The sequence below is a fragment of the Aythya marila genome, assembly GCF_965140915.1.
Source record: "Aythya marila genome assembly, chromosome: 1".
NCBI classification, from domain to species: domain Eukaryota; kingdom Metazoa; phylum Chordata; class Aves; order Anseriformes; family Anatidae; genus Aythya; species Aythya marila.
In genome coordinates, this window is record NC_139042.1 from 165,430,429 (window position 1) to 165,449,932 (window position 19,504).

The 19,504-nt window shown below is 35.4% G+C and overlaps 1 protein-coding gene across 5 annotated transcripts in view; it reads left to right on the forward strand.

Moving 5' to 3' along the window:
• Positions 1-19,504, forward strand: part of PPP1R12A (protein phosphatase 1 regulatory subunit 12A) — a 123,462-nt gene that overhangs the window by 61,401 nt on the left and 42,557 nt on the right. For all 5 annotated transcript variants that reach the window (XM_082754455.1, XM_082754453.1, XM_082754451.1 and 2 more), the window contains exons 3-8: positions 370-488; positions 9,842-10,001; positions 11,960-12,104; positions 15,077-15,151; positions 15,580-15,668; positions 15,806-15,963. In XM_082754455.1, coding sequence (XP_082610581.1) covers positions 370-488; positions 9,842-10,001; positions 11,960-12,104; positions 15,077-15,151; positions 15,580-15,668; positions 15,806-15,963 — 746 coding nt within the window. The remainder of the gene's footprint in view (positions 1-369; positions 489-9,841; positions 10,002-11,959; positions 12,105-15,076; positions 15,152-15,579; positions 15,669-15,805; positions 15,964-19,504) is intronic.

Below are 19,504 nucleotides of genomic sequence, written 5' to 3' on the forward strand. Positions count from 1 at the left end.
CTCATGAGTGTTGGTGTTTCAGCCATTGTTTGTATGTTTGCTTTTGTTCATCACCTAACCATTTTCTTCTTTCAGTTCATGTAAGTGTGTATTTAAATATGATTGGAAATCCTTGCGGCAAACTGAAGTTCTATTCATGTAAATGGGTAGTATGATAAAAAGATGTACAGGTATTCAGGGATTGTAGGGTAGTCATGAGGGTTTTTTTTTGCTTATACCAAATACGGTTGCTTCTATTAATTGTATGTGTATGTATATATATCCATTGCATGTGATATCCTGGTGGCTGCTATTTTTTACATCAGCTTTATTATGTTGAAGTTCATGTTCTCTTCTTGTTTACCAAAAAGTTTGTTTTTCTATTGGCAGGTATTTAATTAGCCAAGGAGCACATGTAGGAGCTGTAAATAGTGAAGGAGACACTCCATTAGATATTGCTGAAGAAGAAGCAATGGAAGAGCTGCTTCAGAATGAAGTAAATAGACAAGGTAATTTTGAATATGAAAAGCTGTTTTTGTCTGTTGAACACTAAATATGCTAAATGTTAAATTAGCAACTTTAAATTCAATTATTTTTTAAAGAGGGTTGTCAATACAATGTACAGTGCTAAAGCTGTGTTCCAGGCATTTTAAGTCATCCCAGCCTTTTGAGAAGAAAGAACTTGGAAGCACTGAACTAAGGTGTTGGTTGCATTCTTATATTCACTCACCTCAACAGAATATAACTGGTGTTCAGATAGTATGGGTGGTATACAGTCCATCTGGGATGTAGACTGCTATATCCCAGCTTTAAACTGTGTCTGAAGCAAGACATCTGTACTGAAGTAAATTACCGTGGGAGGGAAATAGGCACTTTTAGGGTGACTCAGATGTCAGTGTTAGCATGAAGTGAATCCAGCCCAAAGGGAACTCCTTTCCATTGAAAGCCTAGAATAACTGAAACAAGAGTAAACAACTATACCGTGTTACATAAACCACCCTTTGCATCTAGTTCTGACCTTTCGAACACCCTTCTACTATGCCAAATGTCTGAAACTACTTGTTAGGATAAGGATTCTTAAACTATTTTAGGTCTGACAACCAGTCAGGAAACTTTAAGCTCTCTGGTAATTTGTGTGCCCTCCTGAGAGCACCATGCAGGTGAGCATTCATGTAACAGTTAATGGAAAAGTATCAAATTTTGATAGTATCATTTTAAAACATATATCCTAAATATGTCCACTTTACTTCTATAAAATGGCTAGGGCAATGCTAGCAGTGACATCTTTGCAAGAGGGACTGGCCTCTAAAGAAGCATATGGATTCATTTTTCTCTGATTCATTTTTCTCTGATCCTTTTTACCTCCTTACATTGCTATTTCCCATTTTGCAATCCTCTAGTGGTTTTTCCAGGGTTTTTGAAAATTTCAGGTTTTCCCATTCCACAGATGGGAGAACATTCAGATGTTGTTGACTCATTGTCCTGAATCTGATAGACATGCATTACTATCCCAAAACTCTTAAATACAAGAAGAGGGATGGTGTAGTCTGAGTTACATCATACGCTGAAGGATGATGTCAGTTTGTGAAGACAGAGCCTTTGTGAGGGGCGTGCTAGGGACCTGCATCTCCATTACTTCTGGCCATCTTACTCTCTCTTAAAAGTCTTCCTCCTACATTACTTTTTTGTAGCATTGATTTTATATCTCTAAAACAGATTTACATAACGTAATAGTAGACAAGAATTGCTTCAGGCTTTGTCATGATTTAATTTGTACGCTTAAACCTGTTTAATGCCCAAAGGAAATGTTGAAAAGAAAGTACACGATATACAGAAAATAAGAGATGGGTGCTAATACATAGAAGCAGACTGTAGATTCAACAAAGGCTTTGATTCAATTATTTATTGCTGTTAACTTAATTTTAATTGATAGTTCTTATAGCTAGCACATAAAAGACTCGGAATTAGATAGATATGAATATTTTTTGTCTATTTTAATTAGTTTGGAAAAAAGCACAGTTCTTTTTTTTTTTTTCTTTAAGAATACTGTTAATTCTTGCTGGAGAGTCACTTCTGGCATGTACCTCAGCCTAAATTCTTTGGGTAGTTTTTGATACGTTTGACTTTACTGGCATGCTATATTGATTGGCTGTAGTTCTTTGTAAAACTGACATAATTCAGAAAAAGAATTATCTTGTAAAACCTCCCTTTTATGTTAATGATAATATATTGTTATAAGTTTTTATGTACATTTTTATAGTGCAGGTTCAACATTAATTTTTATTCTTTTTTCAAATGTAATTATTTTGAACAGCCCAATTGTAAAATCAGCATTGGTAACCTGAACTAAATGGCACAATTAATTGAAAATTTCAGTGTAGTTTACATATTTTATAAAGCTTACAGTAGAATATCTATGGCACTGTTGTTACAAGCCTGAGAAGAAAGGAGATGTTCCCACAGTGTAGCTGTTAGCTTCCAAAGGGATAATCCAGGCTATTTTAAAATACTGAATTTCAGTTGCTAGGGAAAACCTATTTTTCAAGCATTCCTGCTACATGTTTATGCCAGTTACTGGATTGGCTAAAGGTTTTTCAGAAGACTGGTCTCTCTGTGGTGATTCAAGCAATATATTGGTTGAGGGAGGCACCATGTAAGGTGAGAAACTTCCTAGGACTCCGCTTTGCAGTGGTTTGACTGCCCTCTGGAGAACAGGGGACTTTGTGTTGTCCTGAAGAGTGACCACACTTCGAACATTTGTGACAGCATTTCTGCCTTCCTGGTGCTAACAGTGCTCTAAAGTCTAACCTACATACATAAATATATATATGTGTGTATATGTGTGTGTGTGTACACACGCACATATGTGCATGTATACTTGGAACTGGTATTAATGCTTGCTTATAGACCTGTTACAGAACTTGGAAAGGTCTATATTCTTTGCTGTTAAATCTATCTAGAACTAGTTTTGTAGGGTTTCAACCTAGGTATTTCACATGTGCTTTGTTTTATATAAATTATTCTTTTCACTGTTTTATATATACATATTCTTTCATATGTAAGGTATGTGTGTATATATATGTGTGTGTGTATATAGAATATATATATATTCTACCTAGCTTCTTTGACTGCAAGACCACTTAGGAGTTGCAGTTTTGTAGAAATAGGGAAGAAGGCATGTAATGTAAAACTAAGGGTTTTTACCTGCAGGGATAAAATCACAGGAAATATTTAATGATTGTAAATGAGGATGGAATAGAAAGGGTATGAATCTGAATATAAAATGGAAGTGTATATCTTAATAAATTACAAGACACAGGAGCCAGCATAAAATAATGTGCATTTGGTGGCATCCTTAACTTGCACATAAAGTAGTATTACATACAGAATGACTGTTTAGCCATGATCATGGTCACTTGAAAAGTGCCCAATTGTACATATGTTGTAGCTAGAAAAGTTCAGATTTCTAAAATAATCATTTATGTCAGTGGGGAGTTAACACTGATGTATTGTGACAGTTTCATCTTTGAATGTACATGTGGTTAAATGCAAATATGCTTCCAACTTTACCATTGCTCCTTGTATAAAATAAAGCAATACTGCAGTTTTGATAAACCAAATTGACTGTGGGGTCTCTGGAACATTAAACCCTATTTCAGTGTTACTGGTAGTGGAAAATAAGCCAATTTATTTTGAAAAGGAACAAATCTGGGTACCAAAAATCTTACCCCTGTGTAGGTATAACATGCAGCATGACAATTATGTAGACATTTTCTGTCTCATTCTTGTCTTTGGCAACTTTTTAATGTGTTCCTACACTTATTATAGTGTTTTTTTTTGTGTGTGTTGCTTAGTTAATGTGATGAATATGGCTTCCTACATATTGGCATCAGCAGTCAGGGCTATTTTGTGGATCACTCTGATCTGATTCATTGTGATTTCAGATATTTTGAAGTGATGATGTTTGACATTGTTTCTGTTAGAGATCTGAGGAGAATCACCATGCTAGCTTATCCTTTTTTTGCTGCTTCTGCAGACCTTGAGTCTATATAGGAAGAGTTTAAATCAGAGTCTTTCAGTTCAGCCTTCATTAGTTTGTTTGTATTTATGACCAATTTTCACAAACATTGACTTATATATCTAACGACAGCACTAAAAATGGGAGCTTCTGGAGATGCTAAATTCACAGACAGAAATGATAGAATAGGATACAATTCAGCTCTATGTGACATTGCAGGCTTAATACAGAGAAGGATCCAAAGTGTTTGCGCATCCTGTTCTAGCATTCAGATTACAAAATCTGAACTGTCTAGAGAGGAGGTGCTCAACTATGCCAATTAAGCTTCCTGTTCTACATGTCCTTTTGGTTGGACACGAAATAACAGAACTTGCCTGTTATTATTGTCCTTCTTCAGTTATTCTCATCTCTATGCGTAACACTTCTAAACTGCGACCCTTGGTTCATGCTTCTCTCTTTTCTTGTGTCCTCTGATGTGGGCCACAGGTCCCCCAACGCGACCACCTTGTATTCTGCTGAGCATACAGCAGGCCTTCGTTGATATAATGGGCTCTGCAGTCATTCTCAACTAACGGACTTGTTATCCTATAGACGAAGCCACAGCACTCTGATAATAGGGAAAGCATTTTTCTACGTGAACCTTCAAAGGAAAATTAAGATTTTTTGCTGAATTTTGTCTAATTTGGACTAATTTTGCAACATTCTCTAATATTTTTATATTTGTTTTGTTATATAAATAAAGCTACATTTATTACATTATTTCTAGAGTGAACAATTAATGGCTTAATTATTTTTAAGCTTAAAACACAATTTAATTTTATACTTCATGAGAAGGTAAATTACAAATATGCCATAGTAATATATACAGATTTTTTGACACAGATCTGAACAAAACACTTCACTGGTAGCAAAAGTAGTTGGTTTATGGAAGTTACGTAGGTGCAGTGCTGAACAACTAGTCTTTGCACACCATATGTTTTAACTGTTTGGCGTGCTATACAAAAACTTCTCCTAGCACCTTTTTTGATGTTTCCTCCATATGTCGGATGGCTTTATCATGGACCAGTCCCATGTATATAGATGCCACTGCAATCCACAGCATTTTTAACCTTTACGTTAAAAGCACTACTTCCAGTTTCTTGATGTGACCCTTTATATTTCAGCTCTGTGGCGTATCAGCATACCATAGCTATGGAAGCTGTCTTTTGCTAGTAAAGCCTTTTCATATGCACTGGTGAAAGCTGGCAGACTTGAGAGCTGTTTTGCTTGGCCCTGGCCACAATCCTAGCTGCCACTTTAATCACATTTAAAGCCGGTCAGCTCTCAATGCTGCCTCTCCTTCAAGTCTTCAGTAGGCTTAAGCATTGGTCTGAAGTGATTTTTTTAGTGGTGGCAGGCTATTTATCATCAGAAGTCTTTTAAAAAGTGTTTTTAACTGCTCGAGTGGTTATTTTGGATGGTAGGCGACATTCTTGGGAGGTGAGCTGGTGGGGAGAGGTGATGTGAGGTGAATCAGGAGGTGAGGATACAGCGCGGCACTTCCTCTGGGGCGGGAGGCAGGCCGCTTCTCATTTCCAAGCAGAAGCCAGTGTTCCTCATTCTTAATTATAGGTAAATGTAATGAGGCTCTCTCCAATGTATTGCTTAACTCAGCTTTGTTTATGCGGCTGAAATGCGAACTATTACGTTTGTATATAAACATTAACTCGATGAAGTCAAAAAGCGGGCCGCTGTTCCCGGCGGTATCTATGAAACATGCCTTTATATGGCCGAGCCGCGCTCGGGCTCTGATTCAGCGCCTCAGGTCCCGCTCAGCTCCGCCGTCTGCTCCCCGCGCAGCCCAGCGTGTCGGACCTCCTCACAGCTGCTGACTGACACGCCTTGATAGGAGAAATGAGAGCATTTCGCTGTAAATTATTACTGATCGGAGCCGTGCTTGGGCTGCCAGAGGTTAATGCAGAGGAGTTGGAAGCCAGGCTGGAGCCGAGAGGCAGCAGCACATTGCCATCTACGGGCCGGAGGCAGAAAGTGGTGGTGGAAAGGTGCAGCAGCGGGATCCTTCACCCTGGCGTCTCAGGGCAGAGTCTCAAAAGCAAAAGCAAGGAGGAAGGTCCATATAAGGTATAATAAAGGCTGTTCGTGTTCTCTTAGCTGTATTTAATAATGGGAGCTATATTTAGCTTATCTCAGAGCACAGCCCTTTTTCTATGACACAAAGTTCGTAGAAATACCCATTTTCGTGCCAGTTAGCACCGTGAGGCGTTTTATTTAGATCGGCAAGATTCTCTTACTTTCATCTGTTGAAACACGATCAGAAATGTACTGTCTTGTAAAATAACGTATTGATGCAGCTGTTGGTCCTGTACAGCCTTTATGTCTTGTTTGGGCTTCACAGATACATTCATTTGTGATACTCACAGGGTATTATATTTAACATTTATTACTTTTTCTGCCAAAGCACTGGTATTTTGACATAATTATTTAGTTCTCTAGGCCTACGTAGAAATTATGGTTAAACATTCGCCATTGGAATTTCAGGATCAGGCTTTTGGAGGAACGTTTTCTCAAAAGTGCTTCAAAACAAACAGACACGTGGGCAATTTTCCGTTGAAAGGAATTTATGTAGGATTGTTCGCCTGCAGAAAGTTACTTGTGCCACGAGCATTTTCACTTAGAACTCTGGCATGCAAGAAGGGGATGGACATAAGTGTGCCTAACGTGATGTATAAACCACTTATTGGCATAATTGTGCCTGGCAAGAAACACTAAAATGTAAATGATTTTACTCCAGAGAATTATTTTCCCAAGATCTGCTGATCTGCACTGCTGTGTCATTCTGAAAGAAAATGAAATGTAAAGGCCCCAGAAATTTACAGTTTGCACTAGTTCATACATACAATATGTAGAAGTCTTCTGGAGGAATGAGAATACATGATTATAAACACATTATTTATTCAGAGTTTCTGGGTTTAATTCTTCATATCGGTCAGAGTTCTAAAGATTTTTAGATATGTGAAATCTAATCTCTGTTCAGATTTGTCATGCATTGGGTTAAGATGGACAGTTTTAGAAACATACATTTCTTTAATTTTTACTCCACTTTCTTTCAATATTTTAGCTTCTCCATAGGCTCTGCTTAGTGCTTCAACAATCATATCTTCCTGTATCTTGCAGACTTAACCCAGATTAATGGGTTTTCAGCAGTTTCTATTATTTTTTATTAAATTGCGGAGGCTGAAATGACTATTTTAGCAGATTAAGTGAATGAGTCTAGAAATTCAGTTGACTGCTTAAAACGCTTAATGTATTACCTGCCTCAGTTATTTTACGATAGTAAAGTTATGTCTTTAAATTCATCCTTGACATAACATTTTACCAGATCTTCTTACTGAACAGAATCTTTTGTCCAACTTTGTGGGTGTTTTTTTGCAATTAAATTCCTTTTTGCATATTTGTTGCTATGGAATATCTGTTATGGTTTGAATTGACTGAAGAATACAAAAAATAGTCTATTGTAAATTTGCTTGTAGCTAATTTGAATAAAAAGGAAAGCCTCGGGTTTTGAAGTTGCATTATATAATATTGTTTAAAAACAGAAAAAGTTGAAATTATTTATGAAAAAAAAATGACTTTTTCAGGTATGGTGGTCTTTTCTTAGTTTTCCATGAAATGACTATTTAGATCTTAGTATTGCTTGTACGTATATACCAAAAGGGAAGAAATTAGCACCTCAACCTCCTTGTAGCACAGGCATTTTTCATGGGTGAAAAGGGAGTTTAGCAATGTCATATGCTACCCCAAACAAAATGGCAACAAAACAAAACAAACAAAGGGAACCTTATGTTTCCAGAAACATGTAATGCTTCCACTCATTCTGTCTGGATGTCATTGAAATTTTGATTTGGGCATGTCATTGTCAAGTTGTTTCTTCTTTTTTGTTTGTTTGTTTGTTTGTTTGTTTAACTTATATAATGAGTGAATTGCAGTTTTTGTTATGGCAATAGATGTGCTATAATACCCTAATTTAATCAAAGGGTTTCTCAGTGAAAGATATTTTATTATATTTGTGCTATAAAAAAACAATCAAGGAAAATCTAATTCATATGTAATGTAATACAAGCCTCAATCTGCCATCCACTGCCTGAAGGGTATTTCAGCAGTGCCAGCGTAATTGCTTTTGGTTTGCCAGTTTGTTGTTCCAAGTCTGGCTTTTTAGTTGTTAGTGGATTAGTAAAACTTGAGGAATCTGGTTTATTGTAGTCTGTTTTACCATATATATCTGCTTTACAGTAGAAATGATGCATTACATTACATACGATCATTTACATATCACTCCTGTCTTTTCCTTTTATGATATTCATAATTTCTTTAATGCAGACCTTTTTATCCCTCAGCTCAATTCCTGTTGCATGTCTGAACGGGCAACAGTTGAGTTGGATTTTCTTTGGTTTCCATACTCTAGGCATTCATTTGCTTTGTAAAGGATGAATAGCTCAGTTTCTTTGAAGACATTAGAGCCTGAAATTGCAGTTCATTATGAAGGCTTTGAAAATCAATTAAAATTAATTAATTATGTAGAGTAGGGTTGAAAAGAGATGTTCTAGGTTTCCATAGGCTTGTTTGTGATCGCTTTATATTGTGTTTTGATTAGCTGGGCAGTTAGAAGAGTTACGTGGTACAAAAATGACTACTGGAAAAAAACAGTTTGGGGACAGATGAAAAAAGGTGCAATTAGTTCAGAGGCCAGGAGCGGGAGAGAGATTTCATATCTCAGTGTTAAAAAAAAAAAAAAAAAAATAGTTTAATTTCTGCTTTATAGGCTGTGAAGGTTACTGTTGAGGTTTGTGATAGTATCCAGTAAGTCAGTACCTGTTTCCAGATTTCACTTGTTTTTGTCATGTCAAAATTACATTTTGCTCCAAGAGAAAATAAAAATTCAGAAGAACAGTATATATTTCTCAAGACCCTGCACAAGGTTGATCCACTGATGAGTTTTCTCTTAGAGGTCAACTCAGTTACATTTTCACTCTTTATAACCACAATTCCTGGGTCCCATTTCCTTGCAAAGTTGTTGGTGTTCAGTTAGCATAGATGGACCAATACTCATGCATTGTTCTCTTCAAGTCCACTTTTCTGTTGCACTGTTTAGGCCTTGAGCTTTTTTTCTACCTGTTGAAACTGCTATGTATAATTGTAAATGTTATATTGTGTTCCTCCCTTTCGTCAGTGTATGAGGTATTTTTTTGTGAGAATCTGCTGTACAAATGGTTTCAGCGTGGTGTTTTTTTTTTGTTTGGTTGATTTTTACCTGAGAATCCAGAGGGAGATCTCAAAAGGTTTGGCTATTTGAGGTTTCTGTTCCACAGTGATAGAAGACAAATCTTTTTAACCAAAATTTCTTTAGAGAGTATGAAAAATATAGTTCTACCTTGTAAGTATTTGACAATGTTCAGAAGCTAGGTCGTTATTCTTCCAACAGATTTCTACTAGTATAAAATATTGTGGCTGTTTTCTGGTTTCTACAGATATGAACAAGATAAATACTTTAATGCTTAATAAGGCTAAACTTTAAATTTTCTCTCTTTTTGAACACATCTTTTTAGTGATTGTTACTGTGATGGTAGAAATTCTTAAAAGCAGAGGGCCAGTTTTAGTAGATTTTTTTTTTCTTCGGGGAAAACTGTGTAATGCATGCAAAGTGTCATACTGATGCTGTAATGGATGTTTCCGTAAGCTCTTGGGGTTGATATGCATATAAGATTTGTTGTATAATTGCATTTAAGTATTTGAATTAAAACATTGTGTCCTCTCTTTCCCTCTCTGTTTTCTCCCTATCTGTTTTAGGAGTTGATATAGAGGCAGCTCGAAAAGAAGAAGAACGAATAATGCTTCGAGATGCAAGGCAGTGGCTCAACAGTGGCCATATAAATGATGTCAGGCATGCAAAATCTGGTGGTACAGCACTTCATGTTGCTGCAGCTAAGGGCTATACGGAAGTCTTAAAGTAAGTATAGTTTAAGTGGGAATTTTTCCCATTTGATTGTCTTGTTGAGGTAATGTGGCTTGGAATTGTTAGAATTGGGCATATCTGACAGCTGGGGATTGTATGTTGGGAAATTACAATCTGTAAAACTGTATTTTCCTCAGAATTTGATTTTAAGTTTTCAAGTACTCATAATTCATGATGCTGTTGGTTTTCTAGATGTCATTCAAAATGTGAACACAGTGTACATAACGAGCCTTAATGCTCCGAAAGAAAGTTGACCAAAAAGCTTTCCATGTTTCTAAAGTCAATTCTATAAACAAGTTTAATTATTTTTATAATGCCAGTTAGCATTCTGGGTGAAGCATATTTTCACAATACCAGGTTTATTTGCATACATAGAGCAGAGTCTGTGATCCAGAGTAAAGGTTTTCAGACCTAAAGAATAGAGAATTTAGTTCTGTCTTTTGAGATTGTTGTTGAAAATCATGACTCTTGAAAGCTTTCATGGAAGGCTTCAGGCTTTTGGTGTCCCCTAATTCACCCGTAGCATTTCAGTAATACAATACAACACAAAGTATATGCAGTAACAGAGGTTTCATTTGTTTTTCATCAAAGCTCAGCTTTTAGTGAAGTACAGCATACTTAATACATTGTTTTACTGTGATTATAAATGTATTTGACTGCCTTGGCAGGACTAGTAACAGTTATATATTGTATATATTGTAAAATTAATGAAGATGAGCACACACCCATGCTTAAGTATGGCTACCATTAAGGTTTGCAGAGTATTGTTCTGTGTCAACACCAAAGTTGACTGAAAATTGTTTTAATCACGTTACATAGAATAGGAGTTCTGCTTCAAAAACAAACAAAACAAAACAGAACAAACAAAAACACACACACACAAAAAAAAACCCTGATGCTTCAACATGATAAAGAGAAATAATTCCGTTTGAAATAATAATTTGTACATTAAAATAGTGTGCATCTATAAGGGATTTATATCTTTAACTGTGAGGTTGGGTTGTAGTTGTTGTTTTTTAACCTTTGGCAGTTAGTGTCTTTTTTGTAGTACAGTTCCTGTACTTTTCCTAGGAGAAGTAAAAATATATGTTGAGGCAATTTTCTTGATGGTTTCAAAATAGCAAAAAACCTGCTCTGTGTAGGAGGTAAGACTGCAAGACTTTGTGTGAAAGTTGACTCATTGGAGGATATTAGTATAAGTATATTGGCTCTTAAGAAACTGAGAGATTTTTATTAAAGAATACTTCACGATTATTTGATTTTTTTAATAATTATTAAATAATTGTTTAAATAATTACTTTAATTAATAATTAATTTTTCAGCTCAGAGGGTCGAAAACCATTTACACAAAACAGTTTGTTGGGCTGAGTATGTTCAACAGGCACGACAGAGCCATACTGAATTTGCATGCTGCAGAGCAGGTCCTCCATTTAAGGAGCTCAGCCGCCACTAAGAGACCAGTTGAAATATGTAAACACTAGGCTGTTACAGCATCAAATGTTAGTGACAGGAGGAGATGCAAGCTTCAAGCAACTAATACTAAAATAGAAGGAAGTTTTAATAAGTTAACAGATTAGAACTGTGTATCTGACTTTTTTTGGCATTTTACAGGCTTTTTCTTAAAAAGACTTTTCACTATCACTGCACATAGAGAGAAAAATGCCTAGGAAGAAATGAAAAAGGGTAAATGAAAAAAAAAAAGAGAAATTAACAAATAAAATAGAAAAGGATATTTTTCCTGACTTTTCCTTAAAAGTAAAAATGCCCATTGAACAATGAGAAGGCAAATATTTCTGCGGGGAAATAAAATTAATGGCAGTAACCCAAATAAATACGTTTAGTTGACATTAATGAGAAAGGAGAAGAGTATTATTGTAGAATAATTAAATGATTTTATGACGGTTCAGCTATATGTCAGTAGTGTCGAGATCTAATTGTGTGTATTTCTTTAGGCTTTTAATACAGGCTCGCTATGATGTAAATATTAAAGATTATGATGGCTGGACACCACTTCATGCTGCTGCTCACTGGGGTAAAGAAGAAGCATGTCGCATTTTAGTGGAAAACCTTTGTGATATGGAGGCTGTCAACAAAGTGGTAGGATTTTTATGTAATCCTTGTCAAGATACAAAGTTCTGGTCTCTAAAGTGACTTTAGAAGCCAGGGTAAGAAAAGTGATGATAAACTGCTGTTTACTGTACATGGAGCTTTATATAATGCATGTTTTGTCAAAACAGCATGTTTGTGTTCAAAACTAAATTTCCTGATTGTCTAAATTAGTTTCTAGGCCAAGTTTATACTTACTTTTATATTAAATGATCCAAGTGATCATTTACAACAAAATTCAAAATAGAACAGTTTTACTGATATTTCAGAGGTACAAAATTAGTGACTAGATGGACTGCATAGAGGCAGTGTATTCAGTCAACATTTGTTTGCTGAATACAGTGATGATGCCTTTGAGTAGTGTTGGGCATTAGCTTCTGCTTTTAACTCTTAAAAACAGCTTGTGTTGGAATACTAAAAAGTTACCACTAAGCTGCTTTGGGTGCACTCTAAGAAACTTCTAGGCATCTGTGGACTCCCTGGACATAACTTGGATGCTACCTAAGCTGTATTTCCTCAACCTCTACACAAAAGCTTTTGTAGTTTGTTGACTTTGAAAGTTCTTGCTCCCAACAGAAAAAAAATATATTAATGACTCACAAAAATATATTAATGACTCACAAAGGTGTCACAAGGAGCTGAGACTCTTTGATGAACGGTGTAAGTGATGAAGCTCTCTTTCTTCTCTTTGCACCATGTTGTTCAGCTAGATTCTTAACTGCTCCCAATTTCTGTCAATATCGTATATCAACCAACTTTTAACATTGATTTTTTTCATAACTTTTTTAAGTTAATCATGGAAATAGGTAGAGATAGGCTCTTAATTAGGTCATGAATTTGCTAGTATCTATTTAAAGGCAAAACTACTGCAGCTTAACATTTTTATTCTTTGTTGACTTCTTTTAGAAGTTCAGGTTGCTTATAGTAAAATGAAAGAAATCTGGAATTTGGTTTCACACAGTCTCAACTCTGTTTCCTTATAATACTTACAGAGCTTCTTAAGATCAGGTATATAATTGTGTTTTGTGTCAGGTAATCAAAAGCTGCTGCAATTGAAGCCAGTTTAGCAGGCTATCTGTTAGACTTTCACAGGGATTTTGAAAATGTGGAGGGTGGTATTCCTGAAAGCACTGTCATAAACCTGTGTTCAGCTCACCTAGGACAAGATTAAGAAAAAAGGAGGTACAAAGAGATACGAGCTGTTTTATTTGTTGTATAGGCTTGTCCATGTAAGGTAGGAAAATTTTACCTGTTATGTTTTTAAGTAAGCCAGTACAGGTTTTTGCTTTAAGAGATGATGAAAATTAAGAATTCCACTGCATTTAGTTTCAGTTGTTAGGTGCTTAGCATCACAGAGATCTCAGCAATTATTGTTTAGGCACTTCACGTATTGACTTGAGGTAACTTCAGGTATTGACATCTACGGATTGAGTTTAGATAAAACCTTCCAACTACAACAGGGAAAAAAAAAAAGTTATTTTTTGTAAAGTGATGGCCATGATAGGCCTGATTTGATGTTTTTTGGAAATAAACCCACTTAATAGCTACCTAAAAATAGAAAGCTAGATTAAAAGCTGTAATCACAATGCAAGTATAAACTTGAGATAATTTTGTTTAGTTTCCAAGTTAGTGCTGTGTTACACTATGTGGAATAGTTTGTGTCAGAGGACCTCAAGCTGTTTTGGGTAGTACTTGTTGAAAGGAGTGTGTGCTTCTGGTGTATGGTCAGAAGCTTTATAGATGAGAAAATTAGTGGTTTAAAGGTTTGTCCTTTCTAACCACTTAAGACAGACTTTGCAAAGTAATTGGGAGCATGTTTGTCCCTAGTTAACATTTTGACAGACTAAAATAGACAATGAGATAAATATGAACACATTTCATTATCTTTATAAGCGGCTGTGACCACTTTAAAATGACAGCTCTGTCTTTATTGCTGTTCATTTGTACAGAAGTATTTACTTGACTAGTGTTGTCATCTCACCATATTTCAACATGTCCACCCAGCATATTGATGCAGCTGCATTTGTACCAGTGGATGTATGACTTAACCTAGATCCCAACCTCACTTCGTTTAAATGCAGACTTACAAATACAAAACATTCTATTGCAGTCTTGAAGCAAGTAAGCTAGTCTTTCTTTGTAAAACCGTGAGATTCAGACTTTCTTGTCTTCACGTGGAGGTGAAGAAAAGGAGTTTTTGAAACCTTTACTAATTCTGACCTTAAAGATAGAATCTCTTGTCTTGTGGGCATCTGGCCTACTCAAGAATTGTAATGACTATGTAGATGTGAGGTACGGCAAGCCAAAGAAAATTCCAACTAATGGCATTACTCTCTGTTAATGAATCACAGTGGGACATTTATTCAAGTACATCCCATGAAAATCACACACTAAGGGGGATAGGAGCAAACAATTGTAGAAGATCTTTTCTAAACAGAGTGGAAAATGTAAATACAGCTTTACTGCAAAAAATGTGGAAGTATGACTTTTTTATGTTTTCTTAAATAATTTAAATTTCAAAAAATCAACTGTATATGGTAGTCTGAAGATGGATAGTGTACTAACTAGTTAGTGGCCATCCATACAATTTCTATTGGAATAATTGTTCGGAACTAATGTTGTGAGCATTACATTCTTTCAGCCTGTTTTATTTTCCTTTATAGTATTTATTTTCCTTCAAAGGACAATAAAATTTTATTGAGTCATGTTTTTCTGTCTTAAAAGAAGTGTTTACTCATGAGGTATAGATGCTTCTGTTTCAATTAAAAAAAAAAAAGTAATATTGCAAAATTGTTTTCAGTCACTGACAGACTAACAGTTTGCAATAGAGCTTGGCTTATGTGTTCTAATTTCTCTGTATAATTCTGTTTCTTACCTACATCATCAATGTGATAAGGCATCAAAATCTGTTATATTTAATTTCTACTGTACAAAACTGTGTTTTTTTTTCTCCCTTTCTCCAGGGCCAGACAGCATTTGATGTGGCAGATGAAGATATTCTAGGATATTTAGAAGAATTACAGAAGAAGCAGAATCTGGTAGGATTTTTGCATATGTATATGTTATACTTTATTATACATGTGATGATGGTGCACAGTTATCTCAGAGTAGCATATAGATTAAAATCAAAGTTATGATTTGGGCCTTCAATTCAGGTAATGCCAGTCATCTCAGCTCTTCTTTCAGGCCATTATTTGGTCAGTTACAGTCATCGGAAGGCTCTGGAAGATAGAAGGTGCTCTCCTACTTGCTTTCTCCAGTAGGCATTTTATGATCTATTGCTTCTGCAATCAGCATCTCAATGGAAATAACAGTTTCTGAGATTTTAGAACGTTGAGATTTGACATTTAGAAAGTGTATGAACGTACTAGCATTTTTTGTAGTTAAAGAAGAGTTCTCTCCACCAGTAATTTTGTCACATTGCTACCATTCTACCAATTTAACTGCATTATTCTATGTTTTGAAGCTTCATAGTGAAAAACGGGAAAAGAAATCTCCCCTAATTGAATCCACAGCCAACATGGATAATAATCAGACACAGAAAACATTCAAAAAGTAAGTAAACTAGGAAAAATTATGAGCTCTTAATGAAACACATAACTTCACAAGCTGTCACAAGGTCCTAGTTGACATGTTTTAATAAGTTTTTCAGGACTTAGTAAGTTTGGTGTTTTGTTTTGTTTCAAATTCAGTAAGGAGACATTGATTATGGAACAAGAAAAGAATGCATCTAGTATAGAGTCTCTGGAGCATGAGAAAGCAGATGAAGAGGAAGAGGGAAAGAAGGATGAATCCAGTTGTTCTAGTGAAGAGGAGGAAGATGACGACTCAGAATCTGAAGCAGAGACAGGTATGTTGAGTATTGTCTAAGTTTTTGCTTTATTAATTTACTTATTTAATGTCATATGATGCATAGATAAGTGTATTAAGTTTCACTTCTGCATTTCACTAAGCTTCCAATCATTTTAAAGCACATTTATGTACGTCTGAAGTCAAGTCATGACAGAGATATCATGAGTGATTTTATTGATGGCTACTGAGGTTAAAGCAGATAATGCTTTAGACTTAGTTAACTGTCTATTTAACAGTTTATTTTCATTAAATTTTTGGAATATATAAGCCTTAAGCAGCATGTAAAAAAAACATAAACAAAGTTAGAAGGTCAAAGCAGAAATGAGAAATGAAGACTTTATTAGTAGTGTTTGCTTATGGATCTGGTACAGAGACTGGAACAGCAGGTGCACAAACATTCTTATTTGTTCTTGCCATCCTGAAGTAAAAACCAGTATAAGTATGACAATCTTAGATATTAGTAAAGTAATGGTGTTCAGACTTACTCTCGATTATGTACTGGGGGGAAAAAAAAAAAAAAAAAAAAAAAACTTCAAAAGGTGTTATTTTAACATATGCTTCATATAAAACTTCATTTCCAGAGGAACGTTCTTGGAAAAGTTTGGAATTATATACAAAAAAACACATTACTCAGTTCTTCTGAGAATAAGCTGAGTATTGATGTTTAAATTTATTCATGCAGCCTAGATGAGGGGAGACATTAAATGCTTTGCGTGTTTATGCATAGGTCTCTAGAAGTTTTTAAAGGTGCCTGAGTCTCAAAGTCTGTGTATGGAAATTAGGTGGGAAAAAATGAAGAAAAAGAGAGAATGAAGCAGGGAGGTGAATAGAATTATAATCAAACAATGTAACCATGTGTTCTTATTTCACCATTAATAACTTTCCAGATTTATAAATCTTTCGTATACTTATCGTTAAATATAGAAAAGTACCCTTGTGTTTGAAATTAAAAAAAAAATAAATCCTGCATTTATTCACATATTATTATTCCTTCTTATTTGTCCTATATTTTTCCTTCCGTTGCTTGTATAGGTTTTCAGTTCTTGACTGCTGTTGTGACTGATTAAATTTCAAAAATAACAGTTATTTTCCTTCTTTTCATTATGGGATGTGCATATTCTAGTGCAGCGTGAGACTTGCACTCAGGATCTTTGAAAGGCAAGCTACTTATGCTGTTACAGCTGGTAGGAGCGTACATTGAATTTACCATGAAGTTACAGGCACATTCAACACTGCTTTATTTGTAAAAATTTGTGGGTATTGCTATACTGTAGTTATTGTTTTTATCCATGTAGGAAAAAATCTGTTGTAGAAGAAGAGATGGAAACTCTTGCAGATTTTTACCAGTCCTATCCAATTTTCAGATTTTTTTCCTGATACCTGGAAGGTCTGGTACTGATCTGAAATCCAAGAAAGTAAAATACATTGCCTTCTGAGGATAATGAGGCTTACCTTTGCTCTTTCTTTAACTTTTGTCTAGGTTTCCTTGATAACCTTCAGGGAAGCTGAATCTTTCCTCTAGAGCATTTAGAATAATTCCCTTGGTCAACAGCTTGCTCTTCAGTGGAATTTAGCTTTTTTTCTTCCTGAAAGATTATCAGAGACTTAAAGCAAATAATGATGTAAGAACAGCATAGCTTTTGAATTAGAATTTAGAATTGCGGTGCAGTAACATAATAGACAGATGCAGATGGCATTACAAATGTCTTGTTAATATTTCATAGTTATGCTTGTTAAAATGCGTAAACCTATTTTCATCATGTTAGTTCTCATTTTAAAGCATTTTTTCTAATTTATTCACCTGAAATAGTAAGGTTAGAGAGTGATTTTAGAGCTAATCAGTATATCATAAATACTTGATGTAGGCAGAAACAAAAATGAATTGTGAAACCAAACATTCTGTTTGCTTTAATTATTTTTGTATTTTGAAAGAAACCAACATCTCAGTAATAAGCAGGAACAAAAGTCTGTCACGCTTTGTAATTATTCTGTCACCTTAGTGTACTTGCATCCCTTGCTTGCAGAGACTGAACTTGGATAAACTCAGAACACTTACGATACATAACATGTAGTACTTTCTCAGTAACTGGACTAACTGTAATGTCTCCTGAACTTTATGACTCTGGTAACTGTGTTCTCTTCGTTACCAGTAGATAGTTTGTGCCAGGAAAATTTGACTGTGACACAAGAATTAATTTATGTAAACTTTGGTTTTTTAATATCAACAAAGCTTTATCATACTTTATTTGGCAAGCCAGACTTTAAGCTTTTCCCTGTAGAACTGCATCTCTAAATTCCAAGCTTGTGCTTTCCTTTTTTTCCCATTATTCAGCTTAAGGTAGTTTTCTGTTGAAAAATCTTAAGCTTAGGAAGAGCATTCTAGCTGTAAAATATTTTAACGTCATTCAGTATTCTGAGGTATTGGAAACTGTATGGTTTCTAATCTGTTGGGTTATTTGAAATGTTTTCCTAAAAATTCTGTTCTGATTCATTGATTATGTGGGTATGCAGCTTCACAACAAATACATTACTCCGTAAGACCAAGCAGGAAAATATGAATTCAAAACTAGCATCTCCTAAAGGACAAGAAAAAACGCTAAAAATAAACAAAACTTTCAGCAATTCAGTTTTTAAACATACTTCCTTTGAGTTCTGTTCTGTTTCTTGAAAATTAGCTCAGCCATGCATGGTACTGCGTTCTGCCCGTCCTTGAAATAATTTCAGAATGCTGTTGTGAAAAATGCATTTTCTTCTTTGTGCTTTCACTCCTGTTTTTTTGTTTTTTTTTTACTGTGTATCTTAAAGCTGTATTACTTGTTTACAAACTTCCAGCAGATCTGCTTGTACATCTGTAAACCTTTTTCAGTTCATACTGTCAGCCCACATTGCGCCATTGAACATTTTATCACCATGACCCAGCAGTTTAAAACCATTTAATTCCCCTTGTGTTTAAAAGAGCTTTCTATTAAGTTTAGTTAGTCGTGCAAGCTGTTTTTTTTATGTATTTTTGTTTTCTGCATAACTAATTCTTCAAAATATCTGTTAAACTATATCCATAAGCAAGTGTGTAACAGTAACAGCTTTAAGTGTGTGATTTCAAATCATACCATTGATAGTTCTCTGAATGTGAATGGTAGATATGAGAACGCTATAAAAATGTTGCACACTCTTAAAATGGGTCATGTAGTGACAGGACTAGAGGCTATGATTTTAAACTGAAAGAGGGTAGTTTTTAGATTAGATATAAGGAAGACATTCTTTGCTCAGAGGACAGTGAGGCACTGGCTCAGGTTGCCCAGAGCAGCTATGGATGCCCCATCCCTGCAGGTGCTCAAGGCCAGGCTGGATGGGGCTTTGGGCAACCTGGGCTGGTGGGAGGTGTCCCTGCCCGTGGCAGGGGGTTGGAACTGGGTGGTCTTTAAGGTCCCTTCCAACACAAACAATGCTGGGATTCTGTGGCTACGAAGCTCAAGCAAGTGAATGACAACAGTTGGATGACAACCAGGATATTATATGTGTTTGTATAAGAGGAATTAAGC